Source organism: Podarcis gaigeae (assembly GCF_964106915.1).
Source record: "Podarcis gaigeae genome assembly, chromosome: 1".
Classification (NCBI taxonomy): domain Eukaryota; kingdom Metazoa; phylum Chordata; class Lepidosauria; order Squamata; family Lacertidae; genus Podarcis; species Podarcis gaigeae.
Window position 1 is genome coordinate 3,563,083 of NC_139678.1, and position 23,380 is coordinate 3,586,462.

General features: G+C 48.3%; 1 protein-coding gene across 3 annotated transcripts in view; it reads right to left on the reverse strand.

Annotated features, from left to right (window-relative positions):
- MAP4K5 (mitogen-activated protein kinase kinase kinase kinase 5) overlaps positions 1 to 23,380 on the reverse strand; it is an 88,002-nt gene that overhangs the window by 2,548 nt on the left and 62,074 nt on the right. For 2 of the 3 annotated variants that reach the window (XR_014562550.1, XM_083732782.1), the window contains exons 16-31: positions 22,817 to 22,884; positions 15,243 to 15,287; positions 13,633 to 13,675; positions 12,999 to 13,209; positions 12,162 to 12,259; positions 11,679 to 11,720; positions 10,855 to 10,939; positions 10,674 to 10,753; positions 9,001 to 9,061; positions 8,573 to 8,687; positions 7,163 to 7,221; positions 6,715 to 6,818; positions 4,984 to 5,161; positions 4,640 to 4,708; positions 3,620 to 3,712; positions 1,759 to 1,829 (exon numbers count right to left, since the gene is read on the reverse strand). Coding sequence is in view for 2 of the 3 variants with exons in the window: in XM_083732782.1 (XP_083588908.1) it covers positions 1,759 to 1,829; positions 3,620 to 3,712; positions 4,640 to 4,708; positions 4,984 to 5,161; positions 6,715 to 6,818; positions 7,163 to 7,221; positions 8,573 to 8,687; positions 9,001 to 9,061; positions 10,674 to 10,753; positions 10,855 to 10,939; positions 11,679 to 11,720; positions 12,162 to 12,259; positions 12,999 to 13,209; positions 13,633 to 13,675; positions 15,243 to 15,287; positions 22,817 to 22,884 (1,422 nt within the window). In the remaining variant the exon portion in view is untranslated. The remainder of the gene's footprint in view (positions 1 to 1,758; positions 1,830 to 3,619; positions 3,713 to 4,639; positions 4,709 to 4,983; positions 5,162 to 6,714; positions 6,819 to 7,162; positions 7,222 to 8,572; positions 8,688 to 9,000; positions 9,062 to 10,673; positions 10,754 to 10,854; positions 10,940 to 11,678; positions 11,721 to 12,161; positions 12,260 to 12,998; positions 13,210 to 13,632; positions 13,676 to 15,242; positions 15,288 to 22,816; positions 22,885 to 23,380) is intronic. The other variant, XM_083732783.1, reaches the window with a different exon arrangement.

The window sequence follows — 23,380 nt, forward strand, 5'->3', positions numbered from 1 at the left end:
CAGAAGCAACCTTACAGCTTACTGAACCATGGTTCAATGCTGCTGGGCTCCAGCTCCCACCAATCCTGACTTCTGGGCCAAGCCAGGTGGGGTCAAGGGAGCTGGAGTCTGACACCATCCAGGTTCTGCACCTCTGGTTTAAGCCACCTGGGAATGGGTGTCAGGCCCAGGCACTCTTTCCTTGCCTCTGCGCTGGAACAGAGTGCAAAAGCACTCAGTGCTAAAGGCCCAAACAGAAATCTACCCATATACATTATTGTTGCATTGCTATTTGTTGTATCTTACATTTAATTTGTACGACAGTGCAGTGGCCCAAGGGCAGGATTCTCGTGGAGCTGGGAAGCCCAAATTCAAATCTCCCTTCAACCAGACTCATTGTGGCCTTAGGCAAGCTTTTATTATCCTGGCCTGCCTTACAGGGTTATTGTTAGGTTTATCACTGAGTTAATGTGTGCATATCATGCTTCCCACTCTCCAAATGTGCTAGATAGGAATGCTTATGTGCTGCTATCCCGGGGGAGGCTGGGGACGACCCCTGCCTAAAAGCCAGGAAGACCGCTGCTAGCCAGTGTCGACAATATTGAGCTAGACGGACCAATGGCCTGACTCAACACAAAGACAGCAAACAATTCCCCCTAGGAAGGTGTTACGCCACTGGGCAATGGCACCTCCCATAATGAAGTGATAACCATAAGCACATTGTTTGTGCCATTATGGCAAGTCTTACACGAGAGTTACTGGGCAGTTGTACTGGTAAAACAACATAAACCAACTGTGAGTAATAATAATAATAATAAATAGCACTTCACATCGTCATGATAAACTTCACAAAAACTTTGTATAGTGCGTTTGTGCAACTTCATACGTTTTTATTTGGGGGTTCAACTAGATGGCCCTTGGGAGTCCCTTGCAACTCTACAATTCCCTGATTCTGTTATTGTCTCCATGGTGGTGGGAATGACCAAGGCCTATTACTGACTTCATAGCTGTGATGTGTTCTGGGGGCTACAAACCTGACTGCCGATGCCCCTCCAACCTTACGTCCCTATACTTGAGAATGGCGACCCCTCATAGCCAAGCAAGTTTTCCATAAACATGGTTTTAACAACGAGTCCGTAAATGACTGTGGAGCACAATCTGGATCCACATGTCCTTCCACAGTGGGGACATTGGTTTCCGGGCAGGAGTTGATCACGGTCAGGGTTTGCCAAGCATCCCTTCCTCTTAGCATGTTTCTCCCTTGTGTCCTGAGTTTGAGTGTCTTCAAAGCCCATGACACCTTTGGTCAAGGCTGTTCTCCAACTGGAGCACTCGCAGGCCAGTGTTTCCCAATTGTTTATACCACATTTTTTAGATTTGCCTTGAGACAGTCTATAAACCTTTTGTTGACCACCAGCATTACGCTTTCCATTTTTAAGTTCGGAATAGAGTAGTTGCTCTGGAGGACGATCATCAGGCATCCCCACAAGAAGCCATCTCACACCAGGTCAGGCCAACTGTCCTTCTATTCTGACTGTCCGTTGCTCTGCAGGATCTTGGCCAGAGAAGGCACTTTCCCCTCACCTGGCACCCAACATTCTTCTAACCGAACATGGGCCAACTATGATCCTTCACTAGGCCAGAGCAGCAGGGGCTCCCCTCCCCTCTCTGGCTTTCCCTGAGAAGGGGCGTTCCTCTCTCAGCAGAGCAACCACATTCCTTCCACGGAGGGCAACAAGACTGGGAAAACAAGGGCCCCCCCCCAAACCCAAGACTTACTTCGTCAGACTTAAAGCTTTTCCCTTGCATCCCGTGCTTCCAGAAGGCCAGAACGCTGTCTTGAAGGCACACTGTGGGAGAGATGCAATAAGGTAAGAATGACAAACCTAGACAGCATCTTAAAAAGCAGAGACATCACCTTGCTGACAAAGGTCCGTATAGTTAAAGCTATGGTTTCCCCAGTAGTGATGTATGGAAGTGAGAGCTGGACCATAAAGAAGGCTGATCGCCGAAGAATGGATGCTTTTGAATTCTGGTGCTGGACTCTTGAGAGTCCCATGGACTGCAAGGAGATCAAACCTCTCCATTCTGAAGGAAATCAGCCCTGAGTGCTCCCTGGAAGGACAGATCCTGAAGCTTTGGCCACCTCATGAGAAGAGAAGACTCTCTGGAAAAGACCCTGATGTTGGGAAAGATGGAGGGCACAAGGAGAAGGGGATGACAGAGGACGAGATGGTGGGACAGTGTTCTCGAAGCTACGAACATGAATTTGATCAAATTGTGGGAGGCAGTGGAAGACAGGAGTGCCTGGCGTGTTCTGGTCCAGGGGGTCATGAAGAGTCAGACAAGACAGAAGAAGAAGAAGAAGAAGAAGAAGAAGAAGAAGAAGAAGAGGAAGAAGAAGAAGAAGAGGAGGAGGAGGAGGAGGAGGAGGAGGAGGAGGAGCAGCCCTTGTGGATCAGGCCCCTGGGCTATCTAGTCCAGCATCCTGTTCTCAGAGTGGCTGGCCAGATGTCTCAATGGGAAACCGGCAAGCAGGACCTGAGCAGAAAAAGCAACACTGTCCTGTCCTCCTGTCCTGAATGCCTCCTGCAACTGGTATTCACAAGCATTGCTGCCTCCAAGTCTGCAGGCAGAGCACAGCCATCGTGGCTAAAAGCCATGCATGGTCTTCTCCAACCTGAATGTGTCCAATCCTCTGAAAGCCATCCAGACTGGTGGCCATCGCTGCCTCAAGACACAAGGCAAGGCCAATCAGAGCTGTTTTACGGGGTGGTCTTGCTGAGCACGGGGAGGGGATTCCAGGGCAGACCTCCCCACATGCTGAGTGAGAAGTCCATTAAATGGTGGGAAGGAGTCCAGAGACATGTCTTGGAGACAGCTGGTCTTTGGCAATACCAGGAAGTGTCTGCCAAGGCATTGCCCAATTGTCGCCTCTTGATTTTTCAATGCCAGCACAGAGGCCTGGCTTCTGGATTGCAGCTGTAACCCTGGCTAGAGAACTCTGTCTGCAGCCTCCACCGCAAGCCTCCAAGGTCAGAGGGTCATGGCAACAGACGGGCTGCCCCCCTCAACTCCCACCAGCCTCCAGCCAATGAGGGACACTGATCACACACTCTGAGTGCTCAGGAGCCGCACAGAAGGCCCAAACATGCTGCCAGGAGGAACATTCCCGCCATAACAATGGCTGGTTCTCAGCAAGGAAAGACTCTCAGGCATTTGAGGAATGTCACTTCCAACATCTTCCTGTCTTGTGTCTTGCAGACTCTGAGCCTGTGGGGTTGCATGCAATCTACCGCAGGGATTTGGGACCTCCAGGCATCTTTACCTGGCCCCCAAGACTCTCTCCAGGCTACACATTCTCACCGGCCACAGCTTGGCCCCCTCCTTGAGGATTTTTGCCTGGCTAGAATGCATCCTTGAACTCTGACAAAACTTCTGGTGGAGTGAAGAGGGAATTCACAGGTGTTTCCCCGCCTGCTTTGGTACCTGCCCCCCCCCCCACTGTGGCATTTGGCCCCTGGAAGGTTGCCCAGAAGGGAATGTGGCCCCCGGGTTGAAAAGGGACCCCCACCTCCGAGTTAACATACAGCATGCACTTTGGAGACAAGAAACAATGGCGAAGACGGTCTCTGCTCACCTACAGATTCAATGCAGAAATCAAAGCTTAGTTCGGAGGCCAGCTTCTTGCTCGACTTCAGTTTCCCATGCAGATTCACAATTTTCACAAATCCTTAAAAGGGAGAAACGAGAGCCAAATCGGGGTTGCTGGGTCAGCTCAGAGGCTGCCCCAACAAATACATGGAAGAGGGAAAAGCCAGGGCTCACGGCAGCAGCCACTCAGCCCACAATACATGCAACGGCTGCTGCGGGAGAACCACAGCAACAGAGGGCAAAATCACCACCACCATCATAACAACACAGGAATGTTAATAAACTATGTGTTTCGAGGAACTGATCTATGTAGGGTTTTAATTCTACTGCTGCTTTAAACTGATTTTTACCTTAAATGCTGCTTTCATTTCTAAAACAGCCTTTCTCTCTTTTTTTCTTTATTTTTTTTTATTTATTTTCCAAAAAATTAAAACAAACAAACACACATATATCCTATTTGTAATTAAACTAATCTTTGTAATATTATTAAGTGATTTCCTCAAATCCCCTTGGTTGAATTTCATTATATATCATTTTAAGAGTTTTCCAAAATCCAATTTCTCAAAAAATTAACTTGATCACTTGACATCTTTCATTCTTTCTCAATTAGCTTTAAACATCTTAAATCCTATCCTTACATATTTAAATCCTAAGCCTATGTAATATTTGCAAGCTTTCCCAATTATCTTAACATATTTAGCTAAATAGTCTTTAAATTTCATCCATTCTTCCTGGTACTCCTCCTCCTTCAGGTCGCGGACTCTTCCAGTCAGGTCGGCCAGCTTCGAAAAAATCCATCATCTTCATCTGCCATGAAACAGCCTTTCTCAACCTGTGGGTCCCCAGATGTTCTTGAACTACAACTGCCATCACCCCTAGCTAGCTTATTATTATGTTTTCTTGTGTTTATTCTGTTTTTGTCCCCTCCTCTTTTTCTATTGCTTTTGGTTCGGAGCTCAAAAAAGAAAAAAGGGGGGGGGAGCAAGCTCTAACTCCTGCTACTTACTGTCCAAGCAGACAAGAACAGTGTCCCTCTCCAGCTGGGTGACGTGGATGGCATCAAGCTGTTGGCAACCTTGATGGAGGGGAGAAGAAGAGAGCAACCATTTGCATCCAGGCCACCGAAGCAACTCTTCCTCAAACCCCTGAATCTTCTCTTTCTGCTCTTGTCATCCACGCTATAATGCCACCTCTTCTGCTGCCCTCCCCCCCAAAAGAGCCTGCCGGGTGACAGAGCCCTCCTCTGAGAAGAACCTGGCCCCTCCAACCTCCTGAACTCCCCCACTTTTGCTGTGAGTAACTCATATTGACTCTTATAGTAAACTGAACTCCGGTCTGCCGGAGCCTCACCTGCACCAGTTTCTGTAAACCACGAGGAAGCAGAGTTCAGGTTAATTGTCTCAAACTGGACGACCTGGTTTGGTTCGACTCCCTTGCTGATCGCGACGCACACCATGGGGTACTCCTGCTCTGGAATCACCAGCATTTCGAAGACGTTCAGGGGGGTCGGCAGCGGGAAATCAAAGTGCTGGAAGGGGCAGGGGGAAAGAAACAACAAGGCCACCAAAAGGAAAGTAAAGATGAGACTGAACAACAACCGGTCTGTTCTGAGATTTGGCTTCTTACGGAGTGGACATCTAAATTATTTTCAACATTTAGATCTCACCCTGTAAACAATGACAAGCCTCAACAGCATTTTTTTTTTTTAAAAAGTATCGTATTTTTCTGTGTATAAGACGATAGGTAAAGGGACCCCTGACCATTTGGTCCAGTCGTGACCGACTCTTGGGTTGCGGTGCTCATCTCGCTTTATTGGCCGAGGGAGCTGGCGTACAGCTTCCGGGTCATGTGGTCAGCATGACTAAGCCGCTTCTGCAAACCAGAGCAGCGGACGGAAACGCCGTTTACCTTCCCGCTGGAGTGGTACCTATTTATCTACTTGCACTTTGACGTGCTTTCGAACTGCTAGGTTGGCAGGAGCTGGGACCGAGCAACGGGAGCTCACCCCGTCGTGGGGATTCGAACCGCCGACCTTCTGATCAGCAAGTCCTAGGCTCCGTGGTTTAACCCACAGCGCCACCCACGTCCCTGTATAGGACGATGCTTTATGCTATAAAAAAAATAGGCAAAAATTGGGTGTCATCTTATACATGGATAGTGAATGCAGAGGCGGAATGTGCGATTAATGGCAGCAGCAAGCAGGAGATTGGCAGCAGTGATTGGGAGGGTGATTGGTGGCTGTGGCAAGTGGGCGGGTGGGCAGTTGGTGGCGGCGAGCGGGCACACAATTGGCGGCTGCAGCAAGGTGTGCGATCGGCAGTAGCGGGCAGGCAGGTGAGCGATTGGCAGAAGTGACCTCCTACACCCTCCAAAAAAAGCTAAACTACTTAATTTCTTAATTTTGGGTTAAAAAAATAGGGGTCATCTTATACATTGGGGGCATGTTATACACAGATAAATATGGTAAATTAAGATCACTATAGAGTCAGAATTGCAGAGCTGGGAGGAAGCCAAAGGGTCCAGAGTTTCCTAAACTTCCCAGACTACAATTCCCATCATCCCTGACCACTGGTCCTGCTAGCTAGGGATGATGGGAGTTGTCATCCTAAAACTGCGGGAGACCCAAGTTTGGGAAACCCTGATCTAGTCCAACCCCCCCTTGCAGTGCAAATGAACAAAAGCAACGTCAACATAAAAATATACAGGTATAGAAGACTCAGGATCACTTTCAAAAGGCTCTCCTGAAATGGAGCCCTTCATCTGCTACTCTAAATGGAGTTGGAGACAGTGTGACGATGAGCTGCAGGGAGGGCCTTGGTATCCCACAGCACAGGGTTCATGGTGAAGGGGTCCTCATTGCCCCTCAAGTCTTGGCTGCCCCTTCAAAGCGGTCTATTAGGGCTCTGATGAGAAGCATCAACACCCTGAACCAAGCACAGAAGTTAACTGACGGCAGATGCGACTCCCACTCCAGATCTGAAACGGCTTAACGTCTTGCACGGAAACATTTAAGTTCCACCCTCAGCCGACACATTCCCATGAAACACCACCACGAAGTCGCGCAAAAACGGCCTCACGCACCTTTATTAACATGAACTTCTGCATTGGTTCATACCACTGAAGCAAAACGATCCCCAGCTGCAACGCTCCACAGAGGTATTTGTGGCCTGTATAGGGATTTCTCACTGCAGAGGAAAAAAACAAAACAGAGGAATAACCCAAAGGGTTAGGACTGAGTCAGTTCCAGGAGAGGGAGAGCTGGAAGCAGAACTCACTTGGCTGGATCTGCTCTGACAGGCCAGCTCCATCACACTGACCCCCCACCCCAATCTTCTGCATACTACTTGGTATCAAAACACATATATGTTGCTTTGGGTTCCGGGATGGAAGGAAGGTGGATATAAGCAGGTAACAAACTTTGGAGGGAGGGAGGGAGGGAGGGAGGAGCAGATGCCCCGGCCGAGAAGGTCCAAGCAGCTCCACAAAACTGGGAGAGGGTAGTCTCCAGAAGCTCAAGCGGAAGACTTACCTATACAGCATTTATGGCACCCTTTTGTATCCGGGATCTTTGTTGTTAAGGCAAATTTCCTGAAATGAGAGTTAAGTGATAATGGTTTGTTGGTTTAACTAGGACTATCTCTTATGTCACTTTTGTATTCAGCCCGCTGAATATGAACGGGAACGTAGATGGAGCAAAACCAATGTGACTGTTGCCCAAGCTTGCAAAATGGGCCCAAAATAGACCCTCCATGGATAGAGGCAGTCTACCTCTGCCTAGCAGCCGGGGGAAGCATACGAGAGGGAAGTGGGTAGTCTTTGTGTTCCCTTGGAGGACCTACCAAAAGCATGGACCCTGAGCCAGCAGGGCTCTCCTGATGTAACCCCCTTCCCCCACAAATCAGACCTCCCGTGCTTTATCTGACTTCTTATCTACAAGGATAAGAAGAGCCTGGCTGCTGGATCAGGCCTTAGGCCTATTGAGTCCAGTCTCCTGCTACCCAGAGTGGCCAACCAGATGCCTCTGGAGATGAGTGCAATGGCATTCTTCCTCTGTTCTTCCCCAGCACCTGGTTTCTAGCAATATACTTGCCTCTTGACAGTGGAGGTAGAACACAGTTTTCATGGGAAGCGATGACTGATAGCCCTCATTACAGTCTAATCCCCTTCTCACTTTCTCCACCCCATGCAAGATTTCATATCCTGTTCTTTATCAAGGCATTTTGCATTTTGTATCACGGCATCCCTGAAAGTTGGTGGCCATCCAAGAAATGGGGTTTCTTTGGATAAGCTGCCACTTACCTCTGAAGGTAAGTGAAGGTTGTTGGAAGAAGATTTTTTTCATGTCCAGGCAGGCTCATGGGGTAAGAAGAGGCCCAAACCACAATGTTGGGCACTTGGGGAGGGATTCAACGGAATACTTGCGCTAGTGGGAGTCAGTGCAACAACTCCTGCTAGTGTAGCAGGGCTTACCCACATCGCTGCCAATTGCCTGGGGTGCATGTGGCTTTCTGGAAAATGCCCAGGACAGCACAGAGGGGGAGGAAAGGAGTGACCACTCCATCAGGGAAGCCGAAAGCCTTGCGCTGATGGAACAACTCTTAGAGTGCAATACTGAGTTCTGCCCCGTGTTTTCCTGTTTCTTGAAACTGCAGTTTTACTTGACTTTTAAAAATGATTTACTTCATAGTGGAAAACACGCACACACCTAACTATTCCAAGAGCTTACAATCTGTGTTATCTAAATAAAAATAAAAAAAAGGGAAGGCGCACTTACTGCCAGGGCAGTGAACGTGGGGCTCTCCAGACACTGATGCACTACAGCTCCCATCATCCTTGACTGGCTGGGACTGATGAGAGTTGTAGTCCCTACAGCTTCTAGAAGGCATTATGTAGGCTAGCCCTGAAACTGGGTTCAAGAGGTAAGAGAGCGCTAGCTTACCTGGGCAATATTCTGTCGGGGAACCGATGGGTCTGAATATGAGCAGCAAGGCCTGTTTTTTTGGCTTGTTCAAACAAAGCTATTAGGTTATGAGAGTAGAGCTGGAATGTTCTCCCTGCAACAGAAACATGGCCTGTCTCAAAACTCTGGCATATCATAACAATAAATGCAAATACTGAATAAAAACAAAGAATGCAGAGTGGGAAAAGGTTACCTTCTAAAAAGGACAGCCCCAAAACATCCAGAGAGGTCCAAGCAAATTGCAGAGAGCAAAAGAGAAAGAAACAAATTAAAAATGACTTCCGTGGCATTACCGTAAGCCAAGCTAAATTCAGCACACGAAAGGGAAGATTTCCCAAGAGAATATCCTATTCCCCTGCAACCCCCCATTTAAGCTTTGCGGTGCATTTCTTTAGCAGCTGACATACCTGAGAGCGACATTAAGGTATTGTTGATCACGTAGAGCCAGGTGCATCTCCGCGGAAACAGCTAGAAAAAGGAGCAGAAGAGATTCCCATGGGTGAAAAACTGGGGAGGCGTTAAAGGAAGCATGGAAGGCAGTCTCTGGCAACTCAGGTTAAATTTTGCTGGTCCCTTCCAACATAAAATCATATTTATGTTAACTCAGAAGTTAGGTCCTGCTGTGATGAATGGGGTGTATACCCAGATAAGTATGCATTGGGTCATGAGGTTACTATTAAGTTTTCGAGAGTTACATTTGGTTGTAATCTGTTTTATTTTCATATATACATAGCTTATATAGCCTCTCTCTATCCCTCACACTTCCAGGCTGACTCGCAGACCACAGAAATTTACAGTCGGAAGGAGACACTTGGAGGCCACAAAGTCCACCTCAGAGGAGGCTCCCTAATGCAGGATGCAACCTCAGCCTCCCTTGCGGAGGGCCGCCTGACCTCTCTTTAAATGCCTCCAGCATGGGGGGACCTCGTCACCTCTCAAGATGATATTGAATAACTAAAAACAATGAGAACCAACACATGGGAACCAAATATATTGAAAAACAGCAGAAACAATAAAAGCAGGGCAGCAGCACAGAATAAAAACTCTTTCAGGCAGTATCTTAAAAGGATGGCCTGGGGAAATTAAATGAGTACAGGTGAAACTCGAAAAATTAGAATATCATGGAAAAGTTCATTTATTTCAGTAATTCAACTTAAAAGGTAAAACTAATATATGAGATATAGACTCATAACATGCAAAGCGAGATACGTCAAGCCTTTATTACTGCCTCAATGCGGCGTGGCATGGATGCTATCAGCAGTAATTGATGCAAAAGGGGCCCAAACCAAGTACTGAGTACATATGCATGCTTCTCAGAGGTCCAATATTGCTTTATTTGCAGTCCTTGTTTTGCTGATTTCATTTAATATTCTAATTTTCTGAGAGGGTTAATTTGGGGTTTTCATCAGCTGTATGCCATGATCATCACAATTATAACAAATCAAGGCTTGACATATCTCGCTTTGCATGTCATGAGTCCATCTCATGTATTCTTTCACCATTTAAGTTGAATTACTGAAATAAATGAACTTTTCCACGATATTCTAATTTTTCGAGTTTCACCTGTAAAACAAAAGCGGAACTCGTGTTTTAGAGACTACAGCTCCCATCAGCATGGCATGGTGCTGGCTGCAGCTGTGGTTCATCTGAAGGGCAACAGGCTGGGGGAAGGCTGAACTTAAGTCATATGGCTGCAGATACTAGCTAGGGAAATTGGAGAACCTGAGAAGCTCCAGTAGCTGGTTCCACTTTTTTCTCAGGTTGAGGAGCCTGTGTCTCTCCAGGTATTGCTGGACTCCAACTCCCATCTGCCCCAAGCAGTGTGGTCAAGACCCAGGGATGATGGGAGTTGGAGTCCAGCAGCACTTGGAGACCACAGGTTTTCCACTGCTGTCTTAAGACGGTGGAACTTAGAGTAGGGAAGCCCAGAGAGCCCTTTGCTCCACCCACAATGGCCACCCGGCCCTCCTGCCCCGGAGGAGGCGCACCTAGTCCCCCATCCTGTCAGGGGGCTTTGCCCATCTCCCTGGCCTCGGCCTCCCAGGAGGATTCCCCCTGGCCCTGAGCAGTTCTCCCCTACCTGTTCCATGGTGGCTTCGTGGAGCTCGTTGAGGTTCAGAGTGTAGATGCCTTCTTCCGTGCCAAAGATGATGTACTGATCTAGAACATGGCGGAGGGGAAACTGGCTTAGCCTCTTCGGAAACACAACTGGCGTGGGGTGTGAATTCCTCCCCGGCTCAAAAATGGAAAGTCACCCTCACCTTTCGTGTCCGGGTGTATCCAGGATGTGGCGCAGTTGATCTTCAAAGGGCAGCCGTCAAACACTTTGGAGAAGCAGGCTCCCATCTGGAACAGAAAAAAGGGGGGGGGGAACCACAGGGTGTCTTCATTGGCGGAAATGCAGCACACAAGTTTCTAGTTCCTCTGACTATTAGAAAACACAAAGGAGCAAAGCAGATGAGGAGGCAATGGCCAATGGATGTCTCAGAGGCCAGAGAAATGACTGGTTGTGCCAGGATGGGACTTTCAAGGCCACACAAGGATCTGCGCTTCTTATCTTTTTCTCCTGCAAATTGGATTATTAAGTGGAGGCAGCGACACCGTAAAACCCTGGGGAGCCCACCCAACACCCCTCTCCTGTTCAAGATGGGGGAAAGGGGGCTGCCCTATATCAACAGCACTGTAACGGGACGGCTCCTGGCCCGTGACAGAATGCACACCCCGCCTCTGTAAAGCCAGCTCACATGCAAGCATGAACAGGAAGCAATGAAGTCCCAGAGGGCTGAAACAAGGTGGCGGCCCCTGCAGTGCTGCGGAGCCCCCAGTATATGCCCCAGTATGCCAGGCGCTGCTGCCGACCCTGGGCACAGATGCTTTTGCAAACACTGATCTCCGTTAGAAGAAACAGAGATGGGAGCCTGGCTCAAAGGCAGGAGGCTAACGTTAAGGAGCTGCGGAGTGAGAATTCGTCCCTGTCTGGGCCCTTCCTCTCAGGGGTAAGCAAAGCTAGAATCGGCACAACATGCAGAGCAGTTTCAAGACGTGCCGTTTCAGCTCCTCGTACACAATCAAAAAGCTTTCTTACCAGCACCTTGGGAGTCGGTGGGAGGCCATTGATTGCTGGCTTCTGTGGATAGGGGGGAAAAAAGAGTATCACAAACCACCTTTGGAAGGCAAACACTGCTCCTTGGGAGCAACACCTTAAAGGGATGGGGGTGAAATTCAAATCCAAGCTGACATACTATGCGGTTGCTTCGCAAAAGGGGTGTGCAACTTTCTGTTGTCAAGCCTGGATCAGGCTACCTTGTCCTTGTTACCCGTACATTAACCACCCTGAGACCTGCAGGTACAGGGCAGTATACAAATTTTAATACTAATAATACTAATAATAATACATTCTGGTACACATGACCACTCCTGGTACAGGATCATCATCAACATTACTACTATTAATTAAATTCCCAAAGCCCTGAATAAGAGCAGTTCTTGGGTACAGATTGATGGAGGCAGGCAATAATGAGCAGCCACAAGGAGGCCACGCAAGGGAGCCGAGTGCAAAACCACCCACCAGATATTCCCGCTTGTCCTTCTTCCGTGGCAGCTGTGGCACGTAGCCCAAGCCGTCAGCGTTCTCCTCCGCGAGCTTTGGCACAGTGTCCCCGTTGCCTAAAGAAGCAAAAAATTAAGTTGCTGCTTCACTTATACTGGTGATGCTTAGTCTATTTTTTACTTGTTGGCTTGTTAACAGCTTTAAAGCCCTAAACGGCCTCGGTCCTGTATACCTGAAGGAGTGTCTCCACCCCCATTGTTCTGCCCAGACGCTGAGGTCCAGCTCTGAGGGCCTTCTGGCGGTTCCCTCATTGCGAGAAGTGCTACATGGTGACCTCCTGGTCTGTTTTGACTGCAGACCATATTTTTAAAATTACAACACACTTCACCAAGTTGGCACCCTTCAGATGATTCAGATGATTTAAGAAGTCTGCTTAGAAAACTTCTGACTTAAAAGCAGAAACGAAAACGCCAGCTCCTTCTACACTCTGGTGCAGCTGTACTGTGCATCCCCAACCAAAAGAATGAACCACGGTCGACTGAAGGGAAATGGGAATTTTGCAGGTCAGTGGCATGGAGCACCAAGCATTGGTCCCCCCACAGGGGAAAAAACCAAAAACTTCATCTCCCCCAGACTGTTCTCAGTACAGCTGCATGGGAGCACCAAGGAGCCAAGTCTTAATTTGGCACCATCACCTTCGGAAACTGCCAGTGGAGGTTGCCTCTAACATTTCCCCCCGTAGTCCCAGATATCTCGTGGGGCGGCTGTGATGACCGGGTGATCAGGTGCTTAGTGCATTCTGCACACAGCCCAAAGCGGCTGGGCAGGTGGCCCTCCCAGGATGAGGCTACTCACCCAAGTCGCTGTACCGGGTGGTGAGCAAACCAGGACTGCTGACACTGCTGGTCATCCCAATCGGGGAGGGTTCTGTCTGAGGCCCGCACACTGGGATGCTCTGTCTCCGGTGAGACGGTGGGGCTTGGCCGTGAGAATCGGGGCAATACTTGATCGTCTGGGACTTCTCATCATCGACGAGGCCTTCCTCTTGGTAGATACTGAGCCTGGGCTAGAGTGAGAAGACACAGAGAGCGAAACAGATTGATTGATTGATTTCAGAACATTGAAATTAAAAATAGTATATATATATATATTTTTCTGTCATTCTTTCATTTATATTTTAAACCTTGATTGACATTTTAAATCATGAATAAAAATGTGCACCAAAGGAATACTTTTAAAATGACAATAGACCAAAAACAGATTTAAGCTTGCCACCAGCTTTCTAAACACCAGGATAGGCTTCTCTACACATGAATGTTTTGAACAGGGTTGTTTTGAGCAGGTGTTGAACAGGGGACGGTATCAAGAGTCAGGGAGTTCCGCAGTGCAGGTGCCGCCACACAAAAAGATCGAGTTCTTAGAAATGCAGAATGTGTGTTACGCATTCCAGCCCGGAGGAACACGTCATGTGGCTGCGGCGTTCGCTCACCTTTGGAGGTAGCGGAGGGGGTCCTCCCCTTTTCAGCGTTGATCTAAAAAGAAACGAGAAGAAAAGCCAACGAAAATGGTATTCCTTCCCACCTGGCTTTGATGTGCACGCAGGCTTTCAAAAGGAAGGTTAGCTGGCTGACAAGGCTATCATTTCATTTTTCCAAAACCAAAGCCTCTGGTGGCAGAAAGTCACTTTTGAAAGGAGGGGTGTTAGTGAGGACAGCGGAAAACCAGCAGGATAAAACACACAGTGGAAGACAACCCTTCTCGGTGGGGTTTTCCCTCTCCTCCCGTCAGTATCTGTCACATACCAGAAAATGCTTCACTTTTGCAGGGCCCTGAAAATGTGAGCAGCCTCTCAAATCCCTCTGGGGTTTCTCAGATGCACACCTTGATTGCCCAGCAAGGCTCTCTCTGTGTGTTGGTAGCTATCCCTACATCTTCTGGGAGCGAACTGCAGAGTTTAACTATGTGCAGAGTGAAGGATTTTTTTGTTTCTGTCTGCCCTGAAACTTCCAAAATCCAGCTTCAATGGGGAAGATGTGCTTGACTTATACAGGTTGCAGGATCTTAGTTTTTCTTTGGCACAGGAAGCCCTACAGACACCTGGGACTAAGGTACGGTGACGAGATCAGGACTGTGACTGTCTGTCCCACCCCTCTTCCCTCTCCCCCTGCCAAATCTGAATATGGCCGCCCCCACAAACCCTACGATCTGTAAACTCGCACAATTCTGCTCTCTTCACCACACGTGGTTTGAAAACTCTGCACAGGACTGAACTGCAGTTAGCATAATGCAAAGTTTTGGGGTGTTGTTTTTGTTTTTTTTAAGCACAGAGAAAGCACATCCTCTAATTACTCCAGCCTTGCCATTCTTCGATTTTTCAGAATTATTCTGCCAGATGGCAATTAAAAAGAAAAGCCATCGGAAGGAGAACATATTTTTGGTGGGACAATGTGTTAATAGCTTTGCAGATGGCGTCATGGAATTTTGCAAAGCCAGCTACACTTTTTGAAAGGATTGGACATGGAAACCGAATGAACACGGCATCGCAATACAGGTGGGAAGTGAGAGAAGTCCTGAGAATCTTCCTGCCCAGACCCAAAATTTTGTGTGTGGAGGCAGAAAAGGCATCACGTTCTCCGGAACCCTCTTCCCTCAGAAGTGAAGCAAGTCCAAACGTTGTTATATTTTCGATGTTTACTTAAAGCGCTCCTTTTCTCCCTAGGCCTTCCCAAATCAGTACATTTTACTTCTACGAATTTTTTAAAAATGGTGTTTGGTTTTTATGCTGTTTTATGGTCTGCATTGTGTTTTATTGCTCTACAGCAGAGGGTTGGAATGGATTGAGCCTTGGAGTCCCTCTACAATTCGATGATTCTAACTGCTATAAACATCTCAGGTACTCTCTGAATGCAGAACAGTTTAGAAAGGCTGGGCTGAAACGAAAGACAGGGTTTCCCAGCCCACTCAGGAGAAGCAGCAGCCCCTCTAGGGTCTCCAAGGGTGACTGAGACATTGTTAAAGAAAGCCAACTCTGTTAGATAGCAAAGGCGAGAGAGAGAAAGAGAGAGAGGAAAGTCAAACGTCAAGAAAGAAATCACTCACTCCTCAGCATCTTCGTGGCCGTCGCCAAATTTGGTGAGAAGCCCCCTAGATGAAACGTTGATAAAAATATTTTATTTTTTTTAAAAAAATAAAATTTAGACTGGGGTAGTAGGGCTGAAGAGCACTTGTGGCTTAGACTCCAGGACTGTGATCTGTAGAGCAGCTACATGGAGAAAATCAAACTCGGGAGGAGACCCCAGAAGCTTCTGAAATTCTGTACAAAGCCATCAGCACTGATGACAAAGGGCTTCTTCACATACCTGAAGTCCTGGGTGGCACTTTGCTGGCTTAAGACCGTGTGACAACCGCTCTCTACTCCCGCCTGACTTTCTTTAGCCTGACTGAGCCGTTCTTTCTCAAACTTGGGTCCCTGGCTGTTGTTGGACTACAACTCCTATCATCCCTGACCACTGGGCCCTGCTAGCTAGGGACGATGGGAGTTGTAGTCCAGCAACAGCCGGGAAACCAGGTTTGAGAAACACGGATTTAATGAATGAAAATGCTACTGTAATCCATAGCTGCATCTGTCAAGGCTGGATGTCTTGAAGTGGACCTTATGCATTATATCCTGCGCTGTCCCTTATATAATGAAGCAAGAGAACGATTTTTAGCACCTATAATGACAAGGTCCCCTAGCCAGAACCCCTCTGACATGATTTTATATCTCCTCGCAGACATAGGTAAGTATGTGACCTGGCGTGTAGCACTCTTTGCAACTGCCGCTAGGAAAATTAAGAGTGCCAGGCTGGGAGCAGAGAGTCCAGGGTTCGAATCTCCACTCAGCAATGAAGCTCACTGGGTGTGAGTTTAGCCCAGTTGCTGTCTCTCAGCTGAGCCTCCCTCACGGGGAGGTTGTGAGGGTAAAATAAATAAATAAAATAACTAACTAACTAACTAACTAACTAAGGGAGCTAGAGAACCATGTTTGTCATCTTAGGCTCCCTTGGAGGAAAGGTGAGCTATAAATTTAATAATAGCAACAGAGGCAGTCTGGATAGCTCAGCTGGCTAGAGCATGGTGCTGATAATGCCAAGGTTGCAGGTTCGATCCCCGAATGGGACAGCTGCATATTCTTGCATTGCAGTGGGTTGGACTAGATGATACTCTGGATCCCTTCAAACTCTCCAACAGCAACAATAGATTACGCAATAGATAATCTGACCGTTATGTTTTCCCTCCCCTTACGGTTTTGATCCATGGCCTACTTTTAAAATGAGTCTGCATTTTAAATTGCATTTTAACCTGTATTTTAAATGTTTTCTTCGTCTTCTTTCCCCTATTATGTTTTCATTGTAATTTTACTGGTGTTAGCCACCCTGAACCAGGCTCTGGCTGGGGAGGGAGCGGTATAAATAAAATGTTTATTATTATTGAGGGGACGCGGGTGGCGCTGTGGGTTAAACCACAGAGCCTAGGACTTGCCGATCAGAAGATCGGCAGTTTAAATCCCCACAACAGGGTGAGCTCCCATTGCTCGGTCCCTGCTCCTGCCAACCTAGCAGTTCGAAAACATGCCAGTGCAAGTAGATAAATAGGTACCACTCCAGCAGGAAGGTAAACGGCGTTTCTGTGCGCTGCTCTGGTTCGCCTGAAGCGGCTTAGTCCTGCTGGCCACATGACCTGGAAGCTGTACGCCGGCTCCCTGGGCCAGTAAAGTGAGATGAACGCTGCAACCCCAGAATCGGCCACGACTGGACCTAATGGTCAGGGGTTCCTTTACCTTACTAGGCCTCCACTGCAGGGAGGAGAGAAACACTGGAAGCTGCCTTACCCTGAGTCAGACCTTTGGTCTGTCTACCCTGGCACAGTCTACACTGGCTGGCAGCGCCTCTCCAGGGCTTCAGGCAGTGGACAATCCCAGGCCTGCCTGGAGATGCTGCCGTGAGCTGAACCCGGGGCTTCCTGCAAGCGGATCCAGCGCTCTGCCTCTGAGCTACAGAGGGAAGGGCTGACATCGCCTCCTCCGGAAGCAACCCTGCCCATCGGCCTCCCAAGCGGAAGTTGAGTACGCCCCTCACACGATGGCTTCTCCAGGGCTCAAGAGATGGGAAGAGAACACCAAGGAAGGACCAGTCTGAAACTGCTCAAGTGCAAAGCACTTTCTGCGCTCAGTAGCATTACAGAAATGAATCACAAGGATTCTCTCTCTCTCTCCCCCTCCATCCACCGATGAAATACAGCTTTATTTGGTATTCAAAATGTTTGTTTTGTACCATTTCTGTATCAGGTCATTTTGGGTTGCGACGTCTAACTCAACGGTGTAGTTTCTCTCGAGAATGTACTTTATTTTATGAGCTAATGGCTGTGAACCCTGGTTTGCTTTGGTTTCATTTCTTGGTGCTGCTTTTATGCGCCCTTCTCTGTTTTATTTCATGTTTTCTACTTTAACGTCACAATAAAGTCTTGGAATTTATTTATTTTTAAATAAAAAAGCCACAGAGTTTTAAACAAATAAGCAACGAGATGAGCAAGCGCTCTCCCTCACCCTCCCGGATTACTAGTGCTCTGAAAAGCAAAATCCGGTAACTTCGATTGAAACGTCTTCTAAGTTCTTGCCTTTGGGTCAAGCCTGCCTCCCGCTGACTTACAATGCTCCCAATGTTCTCTTAGGCCCTCCCACGACCACATTATTTCTGGCGACCAGCCCAGGTCTGGGGCCCACAATGAGTGGGAATGGGCAGAGTCATGGTGGTGGAGGAACAATAAAGAGGGTTTAGGAATGGCTTTAAAAAAATGTTCCTGAAGGGACAGGGGAAATAGGCACTCCTCTCCCCGCCCCCCCAAAAAAGGATCGGGGCCATCGCTCAGTGGCAGAGAACAAGTTTTGCACACACAGCCTCAGGTTCAATCCCTGATCTCCCCAGTAAAAAAAATATCCAGGCTGGAGAATAAAAGCTCTCCAGAAAACCTTGGATGCTTCAGCCTTTGGCTAAATAGATCAAGAACCAGACCCATGACAGGGAAAATTCATATGTGCAACACTGGAAAAAGATCTGGAGAGCTCTCTCCCTCTGTAATTATTTTTGGGGAGTGTGGGGAGAGACAGGGGGAAAGCAATCGAGCAATACCATCATCTGCATACAACTTTATGTTTATGCAGCTTTAAAGCAAATATCCCTCCAGCAGAAGGCTGGCAGGCCACGGCGGACCTTTCACACAGAGCTGACCCCTTGACGGAGGCCATAAATCAGCGCTGTGTTTTTTCTGGATGGGCCCAAGAGGACGGAAAGCGGCCCAAAAGCCACAGCTCCTTTTTCTTTCTGCACGGCAGTGACATTATCCAGCCTTCCAAGCCTCCAAAACCCCCAAGCATTTCCTGTTTACGGTGCTGAGAAGAACGTGACCCTCTGCTGGAGGGGCAGATACGCTCCCTCTCTTTGGGGGTTTGGGACCATGAGCAACCCGGCTTTTTCTGCCCAGGTGACTGTGATGTGGTGCTCTGGGCTGGCCTCTAGGCTCCTCTGCAGCTGCCTGGAATGCAGCTGTGCCCGAGCCAGCTCCGATCACGCCCAAAGCCGCAGCAAATGCCGGACGCGACGCCAGAAGCCCGCATTTCCTGCATGCTCCTCTCCTTATCAGTTGCCTGGTCCTAGTAGCCACCGCAGAAAATGCCAGCCTGGTTGTACACGCAAGGATTTAAGAGCTTTGGCCATCGAGAAAAGAAAAGGAGGTGGGGAAGAGGAAAGAAAAGAAAAGTGGGGAGAGAGGAGGGGAAAAGAAAGGCAAAACCTCTTAGTTCAACAGAAGGCGGGACCTACAAAACCACTGTGGATATTTACAACCAGAGAAGATAAGAACTTGAGAGCATAAGGCGAGCTTGGCTGCAGGATCAGACCAAAGAGGGCCCACTTACTCCAGCATCCTGTCCAGAGAAGACTGGGAGACAGAATGGAAATCTGCCAAGTGGGTACCCACAAAGACTTTGGCACAACTGCTTCACCCTCACCTTGAAGCCCAAGTACATAGCAATGCATTTGTTCACATTTGTCCTTTCTCTCCCCCCAGCACAGTCGTTCCTGTTGCTGCCTACCCCGTGGTAAAAAATTAAACTTGAAGCGGCTTGTGGTGGGGAGCCTGGCTTCTTTCTCCTCCTACAACAGCAGCGGAGGGCCGGGGGGGGGGGCGGTTTGCTACGCAAGAAGTGCCATGTACATTAATGGTGCTTAGTGAGTGATTGCGGAAACAGCTGTACAGCCAGCCGGCCAAAGGAGAGCAGGCCTTTACCAGGAGAAGGAAGAGGAAGGCGTTCAGGGAACAGCTCCCCCAAAAGCAACACAAGTTGTGCTGTACGGCCAAGGGAGCCAGAGCAGAGAAGGCCTTTTAAGGCAAAGGTATTTCGCCTCCATGGGCTCCTTCACATTCCAGCACAAGTAACTTGCGGCGCTCGAGGTTTCCTTATGGTAACCTGGGGGAATCCTGGCTTGCAAAAGACACTGGCTGGTCTTTGTGGCTGCAGAGAGACACAGGAATGCAATACCACGAAGTTGCTAGGTCAGGTTTTTTTTTTAGCGCCAGACTGTTCTAAGGGATTTAAAATCACAGAGGCAGTAATGGGATGGCCTGGCCTTCCCCAACCCAGTGCCCTACAGATGTTCCAGACAATATCTCCCATCAGTTGTGCTGGCTGGGCCGAGCGGGAATCGAAGCCCAAAACATCTGGAGGATACCAGGTTGGGAGAAAGCTGAGATGGGCAGCTGTTGCTTCAATAAACTCTGGAGCAGCTGCACTAAGCATGCCTGAGGCAGTAAATGCAAACGGCACTCCTCTGCACAGACAGACACCATGAACAGAGGGGCCCCACCCGCCGCGAAACAGGCCTTGAGCCGCAGAACCTCCCCGGCCATATTCTGCCCAGTGAGCCAGTCTCCTCATTCTGCAGCCACACTTAACAGCGCCCAAAGACTACCAGCTCATTACCTTGAGGCAATGGGAGTTACTTATTTCAAACGTTCCTTCCCCCTGTTGTCCCACCCATCAGAAATCACACAGACCCCAGATTAGGTCATTTGTGGGGTGCAGCCACATCTAAGCTGCAGCATGGGCGATTCACCTACCCTTTCTCCACACACCAAGATACGGCTTGAGTGAAGCTCTCAGAAAGCTGACCACACCACAAAGCTGGTCTGGAGCAGCATGATGGTCAGGGTGCAGTGAGACTCATGTGCGTTCACACTCACATCCTAAGTGTGACAGGAGAGGCAAGAAAATGGCAGAAGGTCGCCATGTCATGCTGCCAACCGAGCTCAGCAAGAGCAAAGTCCTCCACCTGCATCTCGGCAGGCCCACAAAGGCCACATCTGCCCAAGAATGCACACTCACTTGACAAAGGGCCTAACTATGGACCTAACCAAAGCAAACAGTCTCATTTGTCAATGTCTAAAAGGTATCGAGCATCAGAACAACCTGGCCACTATAAGGAAATTCTGCCCATGGTATGATCAATTTCCATCTTCCCATTTTGATTCTCTGGCTCCATACCTGCACAAACTAGCTATCCCAAAATACAGACGTGCTTTCACACTCGCAAGACTGAACGTTTTGCCATCTGCGGTACTTGAGAGCCGATTCCAAAAGATCCCGCCTGAGAAAGGCCTTTGCCCCTGTGGAGATGGTAGCACCGAAACAGCGGCTCATGTCCTCCTGTCTTGCACTCTCTACAAAGACCTGAGGAACAAGGTCACCATCCCACTCGTACTGACCATCCCAGGGCGCACAACCACTGCCACAGTGTCCTTTCTCCTGGCAGACCAAACGGAGCAGATAACAGCGAAGGTTGCTAGGTTCTTAAGCAGGGGCAATCAGAATAAGGGCCACAATCTGACTGCTGATTCAGGACCCTAAACTGTGCTTTTATACTAAATTTCCTTTCTTCTGTGTATATTGTAATGTTTTATTGTTGCTTTAGCCATTGGCTAACGCGAAAAAAGCTTCTATCTGACAAAGAATGAATGTCACTTACTCTGAGCAGCTAGGAGCATCATAACCAGATATGGACCACTGGTACCAAACTCTACAGGAAACTGCTCTGACTCACTAACTAACTGACTGACTGACTGAACTATCACGGGGACAAAGGAGGATGCCTTCACCCCCGTGTTACCACATACACAGCCCAACAAGACAATGACCGATCCCCCCAACAACATACAAATCAATATGGCTAACCTAATCCAGCAATTCCCCCCCCCCAAAAAAAAACACACACAACACACTGTAATCATAGAATCATAGAGTTGGAAGAGACCACAAGGGCCATCGAGTCCAACACCCTGCCAAGCAGGAAACACCATCAGAGCACTCCTGACATATGGTTGTCAAGCCTCTGCTTAAAGACCTCCAAAGAAGGAGACTCCACCACACTCCTTGGCAGCAAATTCCACTGTCGAACAGCTCTTACTGTCAGGAAGTTCTTCCTAATGCTTAGGTGGAATCTTCTTTCTTGTAGTTTGGAACCACTGCTCCGTGTCCGCTTCTCTGGAGCAGCAGAAAACAACCTTTCTCCCTCCTCTATGTGGCATCCTTTTATATATTTGAACATGGCTATCATATCACCCCTTAACCTCCTCTTCTCCAGGCTAAACATGCCCAGCTCCCTTAGCCGTTCCTCATAAGGCATCGTTTCCAGGCCTTTGACCATTTTGGTTGCCCTCCTCTGGACACGTTCCAGTTTGTCCGTGTCCTTCTTGAACTGTGGTGCCCAGAACTGGACACAGTACTCCAGGTGAGGTCTGACCAGAGCAGAATACAGTGGCACTATTACTTCCCTTGATCTGGATGCTATACTCCTATTGATGCAGCCCAGAATTGCATTGGCTTTTTTAGCTGCCGCGTCACACTGTTGGCTCATGTCAAGTTTGTGGTCAACCAAGACTCCTAGATCCTTTTCACATGTACTGCTCTCAAGCCAGGTGTTACCCGTCTTGTATCAATCAATCAGGTGCAACCAACCACACGCAGGTCCCGCTGACCTCTTGCTCCACCAGCAAAAATAGGACACCTATCCACATGATGCTGACAAAGAACCTATCCATATACGCTTTATTCTCTCTCCTCTTTCCCTCTCACCCCCACATTACCTGCAACAAAAATGTCTCAAACTGACTGCAATGGTAGCCGTGTTGGTCTGCCATAGTCAAAACAAAAAAAATTCCTTCCAGTAGCACCTTAAAGACCAACTAAGTCAGTTCTTGGTATGAGCTTTCGTGTGCATGCATACAGTGTATCTGAAGAAGTGTGCATGCACACGAAAGCTCATACCAAGAACTGACTTAGTTGGTCTTTAAGGTGCTACAGGAAGGAATTTTTTTTGTTTTGACTGCAATGGATTTGTATGAAGGATTCTACGATTCAAAAACAGAGATACGAAAGGTACTTTTGTTACTTTTGGAAAATCCCTCAGTAAAAACTTATTTTTTATTTTTTAAAAAGGCCCTGTCTGTCCTGCAGAACTCACTCAAAAGCCTGACTTGCCCAGATCATCCGGTTCCTGCCCCCCCTTTTCCTCCCAAGCAGGTGGTAACCTTGAAATGCAGAGTGTGGGTCATTTATTCCCGACGGAGCCAGGCATACTTACTTTGCGCAGCTTCCGCCATCAACAAAAGGATTCCAGTGTGAAGCGAAGTGTGCGCCAGCTGCCACCACCTGCAGAGGGGAAAACGTTCAGCTGAGCAATGTCTCCAGCTAATATCTAATGAGGGCACCCCACTATAATATCAGGTCCTATTCCCTGGCTCTGATTCAGGAGTAGCGTTTTCTGGATCTGCTTGGTTCTGCTTCTGGTCTGGGAAATGTACACAAGGAAAGGCGTGGCACAGACCTGGGGACCAGCCCAACACCAGGCCTCAACCGTCGCATGGCCAAAGGCCACAGGTGGACTTGAAGCTATCAACACTAGCCTCAAAAACAGTAAAGACCTGATGAAGAGAGCACAACAGAGGTTATATTTTCTGAGAATCCTCCTGAAAAATAATCTGCCAATCGGAGCCAAGTACAAACGACATACAACTAGAATTAAAGAACAAGAGTGCCTCTGAGTTCATTCTAAGCAGTACCGAAACTGAAGTGAGCTCCCAGTTCTTCCAAGCAGATGGCCAGTCCTGGTCAACTTTTCCATCTCATCAGCTTAGCACAAGTGGGA